At 34.6% G+C, this 19247-nt stretch overlaps 2 protein-coding genes across 2 annotated transcripts; one reads left to right on the top strand and one right to left on the bottom strand.

Annotated features, from left to right (window-relative positions):
• The first annotated feature begins 4125 nt into the window (after positions 1-4125).
• LOC137385333 (uncharacterized) lies at positions 4126-5932 on the top strand. Its single transcript, XM_068071784.1, has 3 exons — positions 4126-4234; positions 4980-5177; positions 5532-5932. Exons 1-3 carry the CDS (start codon positions 4127-4129, stop codon positions 5766-5768), a joined length of 543 nt encoding a protein of 180 aa, XP_067927885.1. The 5' UTR covers position 4126; the 3' UTR covers positions 5769-5932.
• An 812-nt stretch (positions 5933-6744) lies between these two features.
• LOC137396555 (NIF3-like protein 1) lies at positions 6745-16507 on the bottom strand. The gene is made up of 5 exons (XM_068082870.1): positions 16027-16507; positions 15651-15738; positions 15403-15487; positions 15080-15221; positions 6745-7289 (listed from the first exon to the last, which is right to left on the bottom strand). Exons 1-5 carry the CDS (start codon positions 16397-16399, stop codon positions 7024-7026), a joined length of 954 nt encoding a protein of 317 aa, XP_067938971.1. The 5' UTR covers positions 16400-16507; the 3' UTR covers positions 6745-7023.
• Positions 16508-19247: the final 2740 nt, after the last annotated feature.

The following is a 19247-nucleotide window of genomic DNA, read 5'->3' as shown; positions in this document are numbered from 1 at the left end:
GGGAAGTCGCTCTTGTGTTGAGGAGGAATCGAATAACAAATTTAGTCCCTTTACACAACACTCAATATATCGTAGCGATAAAATTTACGAAAACGACGCGAGATGAACTAGCAAACATTGTTTTAGGAGTTGTCTACTATTAACACTACCCCACTATTAACACTACATTCAGCGTCTCTTGATTGGTAATATGATGAGCAATCATAATGGACAAGACCACAGGGTTGTGCTGGTCTTCTGCTGAATAGAAATGAGATGCCTTCACGTTTATGTTTTAGTTTGGACAGCTGAGTGATTTAGTATGGTGTCTATACTATACGAAAAATGATGTCTCTTGCTCCATGGAAGCTGTTCCAGCTGGCAAGCTAAACCAATAAAAGCACTCGGGATTGAATTATATTTACCTTTACAGCCCAACTGTGCTGTTATTGATCTTGAGCCGGACAGCTGCTGAAATCAAGTTATAATTGTTAGTACATGTGTATCAGCAAGTAAGTGCTCTCAGCGAATCATCATTGGGTGGCTACTTGCTACATCATCAATGTTCTCAGACAAAGTAGTGGATTATGAGGCATAAATTTCATAAAGCAACAACAGATATGTCGTTTTTGTTAGTAGTAATAAAATCACAGTTGATAATTATACATAGTAGCAATATTCGCACACTCTTTTGCTAAATTCTTGTATAGTGTATGATAACTACAGTGCAACATCTGTCAACCACAGCACCTAAGTGAATGTTCATATCAAGTAAAAACAGTTGTCGAGCTGCAGCGCAACCAAGTTGAGAGCAAAGTTTAGGTCCTAAGACAAGTAGCTATTAAAGACTCAAGTGAATGAGGACACTAGCTATGTATTAAACCAAAAATGTAGATTTTTTCCATTAAACCTTTTTAAATATAAATGTTGTTTTAAACCATTACCTCATAACATCGCATATCAATAGACAGGGAAAAATCATGAGAAGTATGTAGCGATGTACTTTGTAGGGATAAATCTAGACAAACTCTACAAAAAATATTAGCATCCAAAGCTTAATTCAAAATAGTTTCTGCGAAAATTCAAATCAAAGCTTAATGAAAATTATTAGAATTTTAAGAAAGAAGATTAAACTCAAACAGTGTATAAATTATACACTCTTTATACACTGTGAGAAAAAGAAATAATGCAAACATGGCTGTGCTATGTCCATTGCATTACTCATGCTAAAAAAAAGACTTATCGATTGAAAATATCTGATTCAACTGGAAGGCAAGCAAACACCTTTTGCTAGAACAACGCATGACGATGAGTGAGCATAACTTCACACACTATACTTTGGTTGAAGTAACGGTTTCAAGTTTTTTCATATTTAAGTTACCTTGCAAAGATACAATAATCTATATTAATAAGTCTAACCTTGTCATTGGATCTACTGGCAGACGTTTCTATATTTCTTGCACGATTTAGTCCAAACTTCACACGCATGTTTCATGCTTCCCGCCAAAAATATTTGTTTTCAAAATGCCATTCAGCCTCTTAAAGACCTTGTCTATTGAAAATGAAAGGGATTCTGGGTTTTACCTTCTGGGTAAGTAATATCTAACAACTAGCAACCAGAGATCATTTATTGAACTCTTCACTCGAATAGCGCATAATCTTTAACACATTCCTATTTTCACTATTCATGTGAGAACTCCGACTATCCACTATTCATGTGAGAACTCCGACTATCCACTATTCATGTGAGAACTCCGACTATCCACTATTCATGTGAGAACTCCGACTATCCATAGGTTTTTCTGTCTAAACTTTACTTAACAATAAGTCGAGTCATGCCATTTAATCACGTGAATGTATATTTAAATGGTAGGTTGCTGACTCTGCACTCTTCATCTGTTCGTTAATAACTCATTAACTAATCTGATTAGTCACTGAATTGGCAGCGTTGAACAGCACAAATTTCCAACCTATCAGCCTATCAGAATAATCCTGAATCTTATTTGAAATAAGCTGACAATCTTGTTTGACATGGCAGTTGGTAGACTGAATGACGGAGCTCTGTCAGCATAACATTTTGTTTTAGAAAAAAAAGAAGTGTAGCGTTGAATTTTGTTATGTAGTATGGTTATGAAACAACTATAACAGCTAGTTAGATGTTATACAGTACCAGCTTTTTACTTTTATTAAAAAACAGCAATCGATGATATTACCAATTTGAAAATGTTTTTGCTTTGTTTGCATGTTTCAATTAGTTTTGTGAACACGACGAAGGTTTTCTTGAGACCTTTGAATTGTATGTAACATTTTGCTGCATTCATAATTTGTTTCTAATTGTCTTGGGAAGTATTTGATCTCAGTCAGGATATATCTTTGCCAAATGTATAATATAAGATTCGGCTAAAATTTGGAAAAGAAAGAAGACAACACGTAATGGTGAGTAATTATCATATTAATGGCTAAATTATTTGTTAAATGCATACAATGTTATATATGCAGTTAGATATATTTTCATATAAGTTATAATTTTAAATTATTAAAATTTACATAAATGTATTTCACATTTACATGTATCATCATTACTTGAGCTTGAAAAAAGTTATAATTTTAATAATTTTATCTTTATGGTTGATAAATTGCATAAGATCTAAAAGTATGAATGATTGTAGCACCCAAATTCCCAGCGACCAAATAGGATGCTTTATAGTTCTACAAAATTTTCTGAAATGTGTCAATAAATTATCAAAACAGCTAAACAGTAAATCTACTTGACCTTCATGTAAATGAGGTCATTACTGATACACATTGCTTTTTCATCTTTTGATGTTGTTGAGCATCTTTGCTAATTATATGTACGTGCGGCATCTGTTATGATTGCATTTTTCCATTTCTTCAAAATTCAATAAAATGTATATAGAAGGTAAACGTCAAAAAGTGATTATAGATGAAAGATAGCTTAAGATGAAAAAATGAAATAAGCAAAAACAAAACAAACATAATTTTGAATGAAATGCATAATTTTATCTAATAAGCAAACTCGAAGAGTGTTGGTGAAATCTGTTTATTAAGCATTTGCATGAAAACGAATATGTATTTGAAAAAATATTTGCAAACTGAGTATTTTTCTTTTTTTGCAGATTTTGTAGTACTTCATCGGATCAGTTGGCGGAAATGGAAGAATAAAATGACAACAGTCATGCTTTTGCAACTTGTGCAGACGACTCTCAATTGTCACCAACTCCAATCTTCACTGCCAAGAGCGCCTTTAGTACATGTGATCCTGATTCCTAATGCAACTATCTCAGTTTATCCACACTTCAACATATGATTACTTCTACAATCGGCTTCCTACAGGACTTTCATCCTCCACATTAGGATCTGAGAGGGGCAGTAGATGACATAAGAAGTCCGATTAGAAGTGTCTGAAGATACCCCCACACGATCAGACCTGATTTCATCTGTTACAAAAAGGCAGAGGCAGCAATAGCCTGAGAAGAATGAACTGCAAGATTTGATTGATTTTCATAACTAAATTTTCAAAAGAAGTTACGTGAAGAGAAAATCGATTAACTTTAAATATCCAGCTAAATTTCTGCACCGATTTTAACCCTATAAGAGTTTTTGGTCCATGGGCTAACCATAAGCAGCAGTGCTAAATATTTACTTTAGGCCTGATTACTACACTCTCACTGATAGCCTTGGAACACTTTTTAGGCTACAACAAGACTTACATGTATGACATAATAGATGTTGTGTTTTGACTCGGCTTCAGAGGAGGAGACTCTACTTGCATCACATTACTAGCTGTGCTGAGAATATCTAAAGTTTTTAGCTTTTGTTAGATCTTTTCACCCTTTTCTTGTATACTACTACACAAACACTCAGAGACGCAATTTGCATTTTGTATGCTTTGTAGAGCAAAGCTAATATCAATAAACTTTCCTTTCAAATGTGTTTTTGACTTTTTAGTAAGTTTACCGCATAATATGGCCAGATATGATTGAAGTTTCACTTAATATGATATGTTGAACAGAGAAGGCAATGAGTTACGTGAGAAGAACAAATAAGGAGTAAGTATTTTAGTCTAGCAGCTTCATAATTTATGCACAGCATTATTATTACTATCTTGTGGCTGTTTTAGAACAAAATGGCCGAGCAAGAAGAAGAGCCTAAGATAGTGTGGTTTCCTTACTTAAAGAACATGATGAGATTCAATGTGGATGATGACAGCATGGCTGCTGTTCCCTATGCAAAGGTATATTGGTTAATGTTGTCTTCCAAAATAAATACGCACAGATTTACATGCTGTCGGATTAATCACAGCAAATTTTGTAATTTGCACTCTTTAATGACTTCATCCAAAACAAATGCCAAAAAGGTTTTCTTGTGGACTCAATTTGAAAAGCTAATAAAAGTTTAACTGCAGTAAACATACTAACTCTATAATTAAGACAGAATTACTCAACTTAAAACATAATCTATCTGCATTTTAATTGGTATCTCTATTACCAGTTTGTCGTAAACTTATTCTTTTCTGTTGAAAAGAGAAGTATACTATTTGTCTTTTACTTACGTCATCTCGACATCTTAGCGTTAAAACAGCTATGCTGCCACCCAAGGTCATAGTTTTACTCGTAACGGTAAGTGTAGTTGGAAGTCTTACATTTTTGACAACAAAAAGTGCGGAGGGTCTTTTACAAATTTTTGAGAAAACATCTATAAATGATTTTATAACGTAATCAAACTTCTGGTGAAACAATTAAACTATTGAAGGTAGTATGATTCAGGCAGTAGTAGGTCTTCTTTTTAGTTATCAGTTTTCTACTATCTTACGTCTATTCGCTAAGTTTTGCTAATAAATTATGTTTGCATAATATAAATTCTTATTAGAATCATCTGTGATAACGCAATCATTATTTTTAAAAATATTGAAATTGTTAGCAAAATATTGTCTCCTTCCATAACATCTATAGTATATGAATGTTTATGCCTTCCTGTAGGCTGAGCTGTATTTTCACGTATCAACAAAGTTTGCTCAAGTTTGTGCGATGGCTGGTGGAGTGCTGGGAACCGGTATAGGATGCTTCAAGAAGAATTCCTACCCACTCAAGGGTCTCATCAGCGGTACTCGTAACGGAATGATTGCGGGTATTCCGCTAGGTATCCTCGCTACATATGGTGCTATGAAACTAATACAGGTGAGAATCAGAGGCTAGACCAGTGAACTAACCAAAACAATTATTACACAATAGGTTTTGGAAAGGTGTTCACATTTCACTGCTAGCATATCGACCTACTTATATGCAATATTTTAGTTTTAATAAAATAGTAAATTTGCAGCATACAGAAAAATAGCAACCCAAATTGCATTCAAACAGACATTGAAAACAGACACTCGTTCCTGAAGGCGGGTGCGCGATTATAAAAAATATTGAAATAATGTAATGATCTATCGCTCTATTGATAAATTCTAAAGTCTGCTACAGAAAACTAAAGTAAAGCTTCACTAGAGAATCTGCTTTAGCTCAAACAAGGTGATATTATGTTTGCAGTCTCGGGATTACGACCAGGATATGGACTACGCCTACTACGACCGAGCGTACCGGATTCGTTACAACAGGAACCAGATACGGGTAGACTCTACAGCTTTAGCTTGCCTAGCCGCTGGCATGTTTGTACCAGTGCCGGGGTTTACTCCCTTACACGTGGCCGCCATGGGATTTGTGGGCGGTTCCATCGCAGCAGGAAGTTACAACAGAACACTAAAGTTCATTAGAAGTTTCAACTGACACAAATCGTAAAAAGCATGGCACCCGGCAAGTGACCTTAGATTAAATTGTTCCTTTGACAAGAAGTACTCTAGCAAATTCTGGTTTTATCTTTGACTAATCTATTATTTCTAGCAGATGATGTTGATATTGAATCCCAAGCAGACATTATTATAAACAATATAACATCAACACAATAACCTGCCGTTGTTGTTTTGCTGAAGTTCTCCCAGTGCTAAATGGTCTCCATCCATTTGCATCCTTAGATACAGCGGCTGTTTTTAAAAATCTAGTCTAAAGCATTCACATAATTCTTGCAGCAACATACCTACAAATTGGCCATGTTGTATGCATGGTGAAATAGCCATACATGTAGGTGTAAAAAGAACAAACATATGATATATACTTCTCTATCAATCTGAAGCTTGTAAGACTGCTAGAAATGTCAACTGATCAACAATTTTTAATTGTACCTGATCAGCATTTTTTTATTTGGCAAAGAAACCACTGACCTCCAAACATTTGGTCAGTGCCATTGTGTATTTTTACATGCTCTGAGAATAACAAAAGGTCATGGGGCCCGAGTCTACAGCCCTGTTACTTAACAAATACTGAAGTATATTTAGGTTCAACCATTAACTGTAGCTGTCAGTGCTGTCATCAACAAAACCTCACATCTGGACATCTGGATCTAACATCCACGCATCTAGACTTCAATGCTTATGCCTTAAGAGTATCTCGCCTAAGAAAACATTGTTATATGCAATATAGTTAGTCATGATTTTACTGCTAGTGTTACAGCGAGCACTTTCCAGGATTGCGCACCATCTTAATAAGGGTTATGGTTAAATGTTAGGTGGAAACACATTTCATTCATATTAAACCTTGTTGATTCACTTATGATCATTCAATCAGCTGGCCTTCAAATAGAATGAGTACACAACTTGTAGATAAATTCCCATGCCAAGATGTAATGGAGCTAATGGAGCAGGTGACATACTGTCTGCGCAATTTATTGTATTTATTAAAGTTAAAATAACAACAGGTGATGTTAAAATTTTGACCTTCATTTATCCAATCAGTTTCTCTTATTGAATTGTACAGAAAGGTAATTTTTAGCAACGTTTATTGACCAATCAACTTTGGTTGAGCTCTACTTTGGTTTGTGTTTATTCTTTAGCATATGGAGTTACAAAATGAGCTATTCTCGAATCAAATATAAAACTGTAAATCTAGTTAATAGAAAATTTTGTAAGCAGACAAATAATCGAGGGAGCTAGATGATAATAAGAGGATCAGCGTCCAACTGTGATAGAACAAATTCGACAGACGGGAGAAGAGCTGTGAGCTTTTCCTGCAGGCATGATAGGTAGCCCCTTTCTGTATTAGAGTGTTCGCACAGAATGACTGACCGACCGTGGCTAGTCGCGTGTAACACTTCGTGGTGAGACATCTCGCCGGTCAGGTAAAGCTCGGCATCACAATTTCTGAGCACGCTTGCCCCGGAGCCAGCGCAGCAAGCTACGCTCTTCACATTGTCACCTACACAATAGAATGCAAAATAAAAGCTTAACCCGTCTCAGCATCCCAACTTCATAATACAACTGCCAACTTCATCATGATACTAAGTCTCCCAAACAGCCAGGGCAGATACAGAACCGTATCATATTTGAAAATATTTAGTGTTTAATAAAAGCTACATGCATTTGATCAAGCAGTAGTTGGCAATCCATAATTTTAGCTTTTTTGGAGTTTCCAATTGAATATAAAGTGAAATACAAATGTACTAGAAACTTGTGTGGTAAAATTACCAAAAGTTACGAGCTCTTGATACCTGAAAAACGCCTCTGACTGAGCTAGTGTTAGAGACGCGCAAAACAAGGCTCCAGGTAGGAAGTGGCAGGCATGCAGGATTCACAGAACATGTTTAAATTTTGCTGACTGGAAGCACCTTGGCAGCAAAATCACATGTATACTTTATCTAGCATTTTTCAGAACCAATCTTCTGACCTTTGCACCTGCCACTCTATGCTTTTGAAAATCTGACCAGTCATTGGCTTGGCAGAAAAGCTTTAGGTCATCACAGCCTAGTTCGGGCTCTACCTCACATCTGATTGGCTGCTGTCCAACTGAGCTGACAGCCCTTGCAATGCACCCTTTGCTAACACAACTCTGAAGGTTTAAATAAGAATAGATAGAATAGGAGGCTTGGAACTATTTATGGGACATCAAACCTTTTGCGTTATCTTATTTTAATATAGTTTGTTTGAAATCAAGATTGTGCAAGTAATTGATTAACTGGCATCATTAAATTTACAGATAGCCAAAACCTGAAATCAATTTTACTACACTTTCTAGTTAAATAATTTAACATTGACGAAACACAATAACACGCTCAACTTTTAAATAAGTATAGTGATAAGACAGAAAGCAGTAACTTAGTAGGTTATTTGTGAGTAACTAGGAGTATACTTTGACTTATATACAGTAAGAATGTCATGCTCTCCGTGGTGAATGTAACAAAAAGACCTCTCAAAATAGCAAGTTATTTTAACATTCACACCTATTAGATAGTAGATTAGGGGTGATCAGTATCAGTACGGCCACTTCATTGCCTTCATTACTTTATATGTGATTTATAAAAGAATGGACCGATTCCTAGCTTTATAGGTTTACTAGGTGTTGAGAAACAAATTACTAAATGGCTACATATAGGTCAAAATATACCACTATTTGCTATATCCTAGTAGACGTTTAAAAAAAATTAATGTAACAAGTACGATATGAATTGTACTCCCATAGAGAGGACACAACTCTTTAAAAAATCAATTAGGGAATTATTATATTGTAACATTTACTCAAAACGGTATTAATACCATAATATGCATGTAGAAGCAAAATCTCGCAAATTACTTACATCATAGCAACTTTAACCTATGGTTCGGAGGGGACTAAAACATCTCATGGACAAGCATATGTACCAACTAGACTTGAAACACTTAATTGCACGGTAACTCAACATGCGCACAACTCCAAATGCGCATCATGGAAACATAGTGTTAGGAGACGGAGTTAGTGCGAGAGTAGAAAGCTGGCCTGAATGATCGGGAGCCATAGTCATGGCTACCAATACAAAACAAAGATCTTGGCAATTAAGGAAATGATTGAAAATGATAAAGCGGATGCAAATTTAGGATACTTTTCACATAAACGCTGTCCCAAATGACCTTGACACATGTGGTAGAAAAATGCAATAAGTAGCCTTAAAACTGCCTATTAATCCTACAGTCTAGTTATAAAAGCGTGAAAGTCTGTAGAGAGATGCTACAGCCATTTATTATGAACTTTGCCTCAATTGCTAATGCTGAATTGTTGGTCCTACATTTTTGTTTAACTTTAATCCATATTTTAGATATCACAAGATGGCTGGCAAAAATGTCCGACATGTGATTCCAAACCAAACTCTGCTAGGACACATGGACAGTTCACAGCTAGGAGAAGATAAGAGACTTAAAGAGAGGCATACAATTGCTCAGTTGAGTTATCTTATGGGGAGAAATTAACAAAAGTATTTAAACTGAATGGATGGTGTAGCCCAACAGACTCTTTGGTTCAATGAAAATAACTTAAGTTAGAAATTGGTTTTACAACAATGAAAAGTAATCATTTACACATCTTGTCATAAAAAATTGAGATTTTCAATTTACACATTCCATCCACGTAATTAAAAATCCTTAAAAAGACAGAACCAAGAATAGGAACAGAGTATAGCGCAAAAATGCCTCAATTGATGAAACTGAGGCTAACAAGTACCAAAACAAATATGGAAGTTGATACAAGAAAAACATTGGCTCTATGAAATAGTATGTGAACGTAGCAAGGATAAATTCTAACAGACAAGAGAGGAGTTTTCACGCGCACACATTTTACACATAAACAACTCGAAAGCTAGATAATGCTAATGCACACTGTTGGTGAACATTAGCAAGAAAACTTCATAGTAAGGAATTGAAATGTCGATGATCACAAAAAGTCTGATGTGCATAAGACCTATTATGATATGATAGGCTACACCATTATTATTATTACGATATGAAAGGCTACACCATTATTATTATTATGATAGGCTACACCATTATTATTATTATTATGATATGAAAGGCTACATCATTATTATTATTATGATATAATAGGCTACACCATTATTATTATTATTATGATATGGTAGGATACACCATTATTATTATGATATGAAAGGCTACACCATTATTATGATGATAGGCTACACCATTATTATTCTTACTATGATATGATCGGCAGCACCATTATTATTATTACCATAATATGATAGGCTACACCATTATTATTATTGTTACCATGATATGTTAGGCTACACCATTATTATGGTAAGTTGCACTCTTATTATTATTATTGCTATTATGATATGTAGACACCAATGCATTCAAAGTTTTATATAATACCTCAGCCTGAGGGTATCATTATTAATACCTTGCAATAAATTTGTCTTAACTTCCGTACTGCTAACTGACTTGTGAAACACAAAAGTAGCAATTACGCTATCAAAATAACCTATTTTAATCGGAAGAAATTTATTACATATATATTTTTAATGAATAAATGTACTCTATATATATTCATTTATAAATTTGGTAAAAGATTTATTAAAATTTGACTTTGCATAAAAATGACTAAAAGTTTCATATTACACAAAAGGTGTGTAACACTCATCAGATAAAATGCTTAGTGAGGACTATACACAAAATTCTGCATTAGCTGGTAAACTGAAATAAAAGCTCAGGTATTAAAAGCTAGATTTATAGGGTCTATTATGTAACGCTATTTCGTAAAAGATGTTTCTTAGAATGTCTAAACGTAGATATTAGTTCACTACGTTTGTTTAGAGTTGCCTTCTCAGGTCTGTAAATGATGAAATATTTTTCCCAAGTACATAATTTGCAATTTCCAACAGCTTCCAAACTAGATATAACCTTCACAAATCGACATTCAAGGACATATCTAAACGCCACTCTACCGAGCTAAGCAGCTACATATGGGAACTCGAAGAAAGCAGCACTGACTACCACATAATCTGGAAGATTTTATCACACGCCAAGCCTTACTCTAAAAACAGCGGAAATTGCAAATTATTTACTTTGGAAAAATATTTCATCATTTACAGACCTGAGAAGGCAACTCTAAACAAACGAAGCAAACTAATATCTACGTGTAGACATTCTAAGAAACATCTTTTACGAAATAGCGTTACATAATAGACCCTATCCATCTAGCTTTTAATACCTGAGCTTTTATTTCAGTTTACCAGCTAATGGAGAATTTTGTGTATAGTCTTCACTAAGCATTTTATTTGATGAGTTACATACCCTTTGTGTAATATGAAACTTTTAGTAATTTTTATGCTTAGTCAAATTTTAATAAATTTCTTACCAAATTTATAGAAAGCTCTACTTTAGTATCGAGCACTTTATGCTGACTTTTAGCCTATACTTTATTATATATTTATATATATATATATATATATATATGAAGTATATTAGAGAAATGAAGCAAATGGTAGATTGACTGACCTTGTTATCATTGTATTTAAAATATTTCTTTCACTTTACACAAATCTGCAAGTATACTTTCCAATAACTATAAGTTTTGTATCCACAATGTTTTTTTTGTGTTTGCAGACAAGTAAAAATATTAATAAAAATATGATAAGCAAGAGTTAGTCGAATAAAAACACTCGGTAAAAACATCCAAGTTTCCAACCTTAAAAATAGTGGTTCGATTTTAGCAGAAGCCTGGTTCCTAACAGCGCCATCCTAGCAGTGTTAACAGGCTTCCATAAAAGTTTAAAACTCTATTGATTTGACGGCAACCAACTTGGTTTGCTAATAAGTCAGTTGTGTAACACATAAACATTAACCTGAGGTGAATACACCAACACTCCTGCAACTCGATGTGCACAATATTTCATTTATGATATATTTCTAGGAAAAAATAGGAATCTCTATAATGGCATCTAATAGAATCATCTGTCTAATGGAATCATCGGGGGAAAAGATTAATCAAAATTGAACCTCATCTCGCCTCCTCAACTAACCACAAAAAATAGCTTCTATGCATAAGTAACAAACAAAAAACAAACAGCTGTGACCTAGTTGTCTAGAACGACCGACCTGCAAACAACACGATAAGGTTCAATTACCAAAATGGCCGCCGGAGGTAATAGAAATGGCATCCAACCTTAAATTACTCTCTGCAACTGGGCGTGTCTCCAGTCATCGAGGTTTCCTTTTTACTAGGCTCTGACATGTCCAACCAAGATTACGGAGCCGCGCTGCTCATATAAACAAGTACAGCCTCTGCTTGCAATAAGCTTGAGCAGACACCATACTACATCTTTGAGACATTACGCAGACACATACATAAGCAAACATTACAGGGTCCACAACGCATCAGCCCCACTAAAGATAAAGGCTCAATCTACAACCTGAGTGTCTCAGGTGAGGGCCAACTGACACATACACCAGCCTTGTGAAATATTTTGAGTCAATTATTTTTATAAATTTAAGAAATGCCCGATTTTCTTTTAAATAAATGTTGCCTAGACATTGTCGTTATTAAATGAGAAAGGAGAACTCAGTGGCTATGTAATCAATATCAAATATGAAGTTAACTGCTCAATGAATTCACTACAACAAGCATGTAAGGCTGGGTGGGCATTTGAAGAATGCAAACTTTAAATCAACCAAGGCCATAAACTTGCCTAGCGTCCTACAATTCAACATTATGACTAATATTTTAGAACAAAATGGCCAAGGAAGAGTCTAGATAGTGTGGTTTCCTTACCTAAAGAACATGATGAGATTCAATGTGGAAGATGACAGTATGGCTGCTGTCCCCTATGCTAAGGTATATAGATTAATATTGCCTTTTAAAATAGAGACCCGCAGTTTTACTTATTTATTATCAGACTAACCTCAAGCAAGCTTTGTAATTAGCAGCTATAAAAATACAAAGTGCCATGAAGTTTCTTTGCAATATCTATTTGAAAATCTATGAAAGCTTTTACACAGCAAACTTATCACTTCAATAATTACAAAGTCTGTAGAGCAAACAATTATTCAATTCAAGCCATAATCTATTTACAATTTGATTGGTATCATTGTTATCTGTTTTTCATAAACTCGCTTTTCTTGATTGAAAAGCAATCAATTGGCCTACATCATTGGCTTCAATAGAAAAATTTACGACTACCTCTGACAATCACCATGGATTTTGAGTGAAGCAGATCAATAAGTTCTATTGAAATGAGTAAAATTACAACATCTGATTTCTTAGATATAGCATAACACTATATAAAATATCCGTAGTTTCACACAACCACTGTGGATTGACTTGTGGATCTTAATCGTCAGTCAGTTTGTTAGGCTGCCCCTCGACTGTATATAGGAGTTGCAGAGTCTCATGACCTTCAGCCTACACTATTTGCTGCCTGGCTTTTACCACGTACTACATACTTTAAATAAAATGATATCTTATCTAGGCTGAGCTATTCTTCCATGTAGGGACTAAGTTCTCTCAAGTTTGTGCGATGATTGAAGCAGTGAGTGGATTTGGGCTAGGTTTTCTTGTTAACAGTTCTAATCTAGCGCAAGACGAGTGAATAAATGGTGATAGGTTTCCCTAAAGGAGTCGTAGCAATCCCCGACCTTTTGAAACGAAAGCAGCTAAGGCAATAACATTCCTGCACCTCAGGTGCTAATATGTGTTATACATGTATGCGCTTACATACATGTAAGTACTTTAGCTCTCAGGCTCCCAACCTGAACACATTCAGTAATTTAATAATAATAATTTAGTACAGCGATAGCCTGTACCCTTTGTATAGCAATTATATAATTTTATCTCTTGTTTTCTTTATAATTTCTACATATATTATGTATTGACATCATTTCTTTTTGCATACAGTGAAACCTCGGTTCTCGAACATAATCTGTTCCAGAAGATAGTTCGAAAACCGAGTTGTTCGAGATCTGAAACAATTATTTCCATTAGAATTAATGTATGTAAATTTTAATCCGTTCCAAGCCGAGAAAACAACTTTGGTAAAGTATTTTTTAAACATTTACACCCTAAACTGTACTGTATACTACATACTATAAATAAAAGCGGGTAGATATAGATCGTGTTTTATTTTTAATAAACTATTCTCCATCTATGATGATGAAAACATAAAATAAAAAGTGAACACTTTGTATGCTTTGCTATTAAAACATCAAAAACATTCTAGGTTGAGATACAATACCAAAAATTGCAGAAATTGATAATGAAACAGCAAAGAATGCTACAGATCAGTTACATTAAAAATCGTGTGAAAAAGAAAATATAAACAGCAATGGCACGCTTACTTCGCATATTTGATGGAGAATCCTCCAAAACAATTTAGGGTAACTCGACTGGAGGAGTTGTCTCCCTAGCAAATCTATTCAGTAGAGGAACGTGTCCCAGATGATTCCTTCCTTTTTGTAAAGAACTTATGAAGCTTAACTTGATTCTCCCTTTGTTAACGACTGTTTCCATGCTGTTTTCGGAGCTATTCCGAACGTTTAATTCCAATGCGCAGCTCCGGTTTGGTCAAAAATCGAATTTATGTTTGAAATCCGAGACGAACAAATCTTAAACCAAAATATTTTTGGTCGAAAACCGAATTGGTTGAGAACCGAAGCATTCGAGAACCAAGGTTCCACTGTATTTAATTAACAGAGACAGATTACAATTGCTACTTAAAAAAACCAGTACTACTATATGCTACCATCATTTTAGTCAAAGGACCCAGACCTAGATATGCTTCAGCTGAAAACAAATTCGTGTTGACTCGACTGCCTTTGCAGCACTAACGATAGGTTTTCTGGTTCAACCATCAATACCCTCAGTTCCGGAGCAGGTTCATTTGTAACTGGAACGGTGGCAAGAAGAAGTTACAACAGAACTTGAAAGTTTATTATTATTATTATTATTATTTCATTTTTTGATTGAGACTACTTACTATGGGATCCAAACTAATCACATCGCAACCTAAGTATATATGCAAAACTTAAGTATACTTAAGAAACTTAAGTATACAAGTAGATGGGTGTGTAACATGTAGAGCGGTGTGTAACATGTAGATGGGTGTGTAAAATGTAGAGCGGTGTGTAAAATGTAGAGCGGTGTATAACATGTAGAGCGGTGTGTAGCATGTAGAGCGGTGTGTAGCATGTAGAGCGGTGTGTAACATAAAATATGTAAAGCACACATACCTAAAGTTTTTCCATCTCCCAGCGCTACCCTTATATGTGGAAGCTTTAGATGCTTCTTGGCGAGGTCCACTATTTGTGATATGGTGAGGGGTGATTTCAGTAGAGCCTTACGACCACATCCTATGGTGGTTACCGCCTCAGGCTATATAAATACAGAAAAACGTGAGTGTTCAGAAACAGGAAAATATTCTACTTGTTGGAGAAGACAAGAACTCAAGTAATTATGCCAAAACTTGAAACAATAATTAACAATAATCAGCAAATTCGCTGTCTACATAAAAAACTTAACGACAAAAAAATTCATTTTTTAATAAGAGGTTTACCGTCAAAGAAAGAGAGGCCTGACGAGGAATGTAGCAGAAAGGGCCGAATGAAGACTTGATATCCACCCCTGCAGCCGATTCTAGACTAAAAAAGGAACAATGAAATGAGCGAACTCTGAACTGTGAGTGCCTTTTAAGAATTGTAACTCAGCGATAATGTAAAAAATCACATAATTTGTTAAACAATGACTAAATCTTTAAAAATGAAAATTTTTGCATTGCTAATGGAGTGTGCAGTTTATACTGACCATATCTGGTCTGACTCGCTGAGGAGACTCTTCTCTACACAGACTATATCTTCACATTTTGTAACTGAATGTTTATCTGAAACATCTCCTATAAGTAGAACATGTTCGGTTCACTAATAGAGAATCATTACATCACAGTAAATTCTAAGATGGAGTAGCAGTATAGTTATATAAATACAGCTATGACCTAGCCCTACGAGTCCTGAACCCAAGCACTATATGCATTCAGAGATTACATGTATCTATTCTAAAATAACAAAGCGCTACTGCCCGTATAAAAAATTATAACAATAAATCGATAATAAACAATTATAACAATCGAGTTGAATACAATATTTATGGAATGTTTACACGATGAATAAACTATTGAACCAACCAAAGGCTGCTAACAACCAATCATTGACTCCATCTTCTGCTACATCATGTGATGTATGAGGAGAAAATACTGCCATTCTATTCTCCAAACACTGAACTATCATCTTCTGTTTAAAATCTACTTGTGTTAGGCGTTTCATGGCTTGAAAGATTGGTGGATGATAAGAAAATATCATATTACATTTTTTTTGAACAGCTTCTGTTAATACGGGTTGAGTTAAGTCATTAGTAAGCATCAACTTCTGAACTACATGCGGTGGACTTGGCTCAACAAGCAGGCCGACATTATCCCAGCTTTCAGCTAGCCTGAGAGGAGCTATAGATTCTAACTTTTTAACGACTTCGTTGAGATTGACTCCTTTAAATTTCGACATAATTTAGCATTACTAGAGATAAGCTTTGTCTTTTATCTACAGCAGCCAAGTTCTTTATTAAGAATGTGCACGAATTTTGCTGGGATGTTTTAAAACAATCGTCACATGCTACCGAAGTAAAACTATAGCTAAAAATCACTCATAGTAGTCTCCTGTTCCAATACCGATGATGCTACACATTTTAATAAAATCGAATCCAAGGCTATTACTTGCCGATTCCATGCATGACGTTTTGTGTTAATCATTTGTTGTCGTATGTGTTTGGCTCAACAATAACTGGATGAACTAAACCTTGTGGAGTTTTGGACAAAATGGTTGTTAGTCTTTTATTTGCACTGCAATGGGCCTCCGAAAAAATTGAGGTTTTGCCTATTCAATTTTGACAATACGTACCAAAATAAGAAACAATTGGGCAAGTTTTAAACGGAAAACATCCAGCGAAGACTAACTGCCAGAATTTGATTGGATTCCGTGCTTCAACTAACTGCTATCAGTAACATGAATTCTTGTTTTGTAATTAATAAATATGGAATTAACTTTATTTCTACTTTACATTTCTAATTTTATCGATTGAACTGCGATAATAAAAAGAAATGTTGTTGGTCAAATTCATCAAAGCTGTTTGTTGTGCTTTGGTAAATCTTCAGACAACACGGCATTTGTCGGATTTTTTAAATTGACTGCCTAGTTTACTTTGCTAGTAATTAATAATAGTTTTTTTCGGTTGCCATTTACTATGTTACACTAGCAATTTGAAATCACATGAAAATCTTATTCATGTGGAAAATGAAAATCCTATTCATTCCAAAAAAGGAGCGTATGTAGTGCATCACTACATGACTGCATTATCGATCATGTTTTAATTTGATTTCTTAGCAACGAGTGAAATTCTATTTTTTTTACTTTTAGCTTTTAATTTTCCTTAATGACATGAGCTAGTGACTGTCATACCAAGTTGCTTTTTACCAAATTCAAGAACTTGGAGTTGTAGCAAATGACCTTGAAATGAGTTTTTATCTCTCAATTTACTCATTTGATATGACTCTCTGACTGATAAAATATCATTTCAGACAAACCAAGTGGGCATTCAATGCTGACACTCTACAAAATTTATTTAGTAACTACAATATTTTTACATATTAGCGTAAGATTCTTTTACTCCAACAATCCACAAATGAGTACTCTCGCTCTGAACTTTTGTCTAACAATCTTGTTTGGCGTCCAAAACTATGAAGTCTATATCTTTACTGTAATATTTTTTACATGTTTGTAAATCAAAATTCTGCATAAAAGATGATTTCTAAATTTAGTCAATGTTACAATTTTGGTATACCTATGTGCAAATTGAAATACTAAAATTTTTGCATTTGATTGTAGTGTGTGACACTAGAAGTTGTCCATCACATGTGGCTAGGGGGAGAGTTTATTATCATGGGAACCTACAGAGTAAAAGTAGTAATGTTCAGAAGTTTTTTTCAAATTCTAATGTTCTGAAAAATATCATGCTTATGAATTATGTTGTTAGTATAGTATACAATTGCATCTATTTAATTTGATGTTTTTAGATGTGCCACCCTAATTAAAAATTTGGTGGTTATGCTTACTCTCACATTCAGGAGCCATGGGTGGTTATTAGATTAGTAGTTAGAAAGATGGCGGTTTTCTATAAATAAACTTTTTATATAAAAAGAAAATGGCAAGAAAACTAATTAATATGAAGATAGGAATGGAACACAATGTATGTTGCTATGCAAAGCAATTTGCGTTTGTATACACAACTATATAGCTAAGGTTCATGCTTCTATTTTTTTCAGTTTAAATTTCAAAAAGCAGGGAAGACATCATTTAAAAGCTTTGAGGTAGTTTTAGTTAAACAAGCAAAGGATACAGAATATTAATAATAGAAGGACTGGATATGAGTCAGACAGATAAGTAAGATAAGAACTCATGAGTAATCATGAGTCAGACATGGAAAGATAAGATATTACAATAATTCCTAAAAGTGTTTTTTGCCATGTGGGAAGATCGTTCAATTTCAAAATGGGCTGTTCCTACTACTACCAAAATTAATAGCAACAGTACCCAAATTATTTGGTCTCTGAAATAAATAAATTAGAACTACATACATTAGAACTACATACATTAGAACTAATGTTTTTATGTTTGCCACTTTCTTCTGAGTATTTTATTAATTTTACACTCAATAGAAAATAAGTCACAAAATAAACTCACCAAGTAAGTGTTTTCTATTTACTTTCTTCTTTATTTGTATCACTGCTTTAATGTAGGGCTTGGAATTGGTTTGACTTTTCTAGTCACAGCACTGTTTCTGTGGGAGTCAACAAAAAAATTCAGCTATTCTGCTGAGGCCATGTCTGCCCCTCAGCAGTTTTTTATATATTAGACTCTATGGAGTGATAGTGAATGTTCAGTGCTGCAGCATTGCTTACATGTGGCACGCTACTAGTTAAACATTTTGAAAGCCTGCTAAGCTTTATGTCAGAACTGCTAGCAGATGAACAAATTACTGACAGCAACCATCTCTTACTTCATTAAGCTGATCATAACACTTGTTTTGACTTGGGCCTAACCTCCTGAAAACACAATTTTTTTTACTGCTAGCCTGAGGTTTAATGAGGTAGGTTCTTGAGATGCATAGCTACTGCATTTCGCTTCAACGTTCTCATTTCACCCTTTGAAGCAAAACTTCAATCAACTCTTGTAGGGCTGTGTCTTTGTTCTAATGAATGAAATGCCGGAATTTAACTTATCCGTGGATTTCAAGTCTAAGCAAGGCTAAGTCGCATCATGCATACTTAATAGTCTTACTTTGGTTTGCTTCCCATCG

Source organism: Watersipora subatra, chromosome 1, assembly GCF_963576615.1.
Source record: "Watersipora subatra chromosome 1, tzWatSuba1.1, whole genome shotgun sequence".
Classification (NCBI taxonomy): Eukaryota; Metazoa; Bryozoa; class Gymnolaemata; order Cheilostomatida; family Watersiporidae; genus Watersipora; species Watersipora subatra.
The sequence above is the reverse complement of the archived record's forward strand: the minus strand, read 5'-3'. Positions and strand labels throughout refer to the sequence as shown.

Bases quoted from the DNA above. Each gene is read 5' to 3' on its own strand.
- LOC137385333 (XM_068071784.1), top strand. From the start codon at position 4,127: ATGGCCGAGCAAGAAGAAGAGCCTAAGATAGTGTGGTTTCCTTACTTA. The intron at 4,235-4,979 runs GTATATTGGTTA...GCCTTCCTGTAG, and splicing joins CTGCTGTTCCCTATGCAAAG to GCTGAGCTGTATTTTCACGT. The intron at 5,178-5,531 runs GTGAGAATCAGA...TTATGTTTGCAG, and splicing joins GTGCTATGAAACTAATACAG to TCTCGGGATTACGACCAGGA.
- LOC137396555 (XM_068082870.1), bottom strand. From the start codon at position 16,399: ATGTCGAAATTTAAAGGAGTCAATCTCAACGAAGTCGTTAAAAAGTTA. The intron at 15,739-16,026 runs GTTGGTTCAATA...TTCTACTTATAG, and splicing joins TTGGTTGTTAGCAGCCTTTG to GAGATGTTTCAGATAAACAT. The intron at 7,290-15,079 runs GTATGTGTGCTT...TCTATTGTGTAG, and splicing joins GGGAGATGGAAAAACTTTAG to GTGACAATGTGAAGAGCGTA.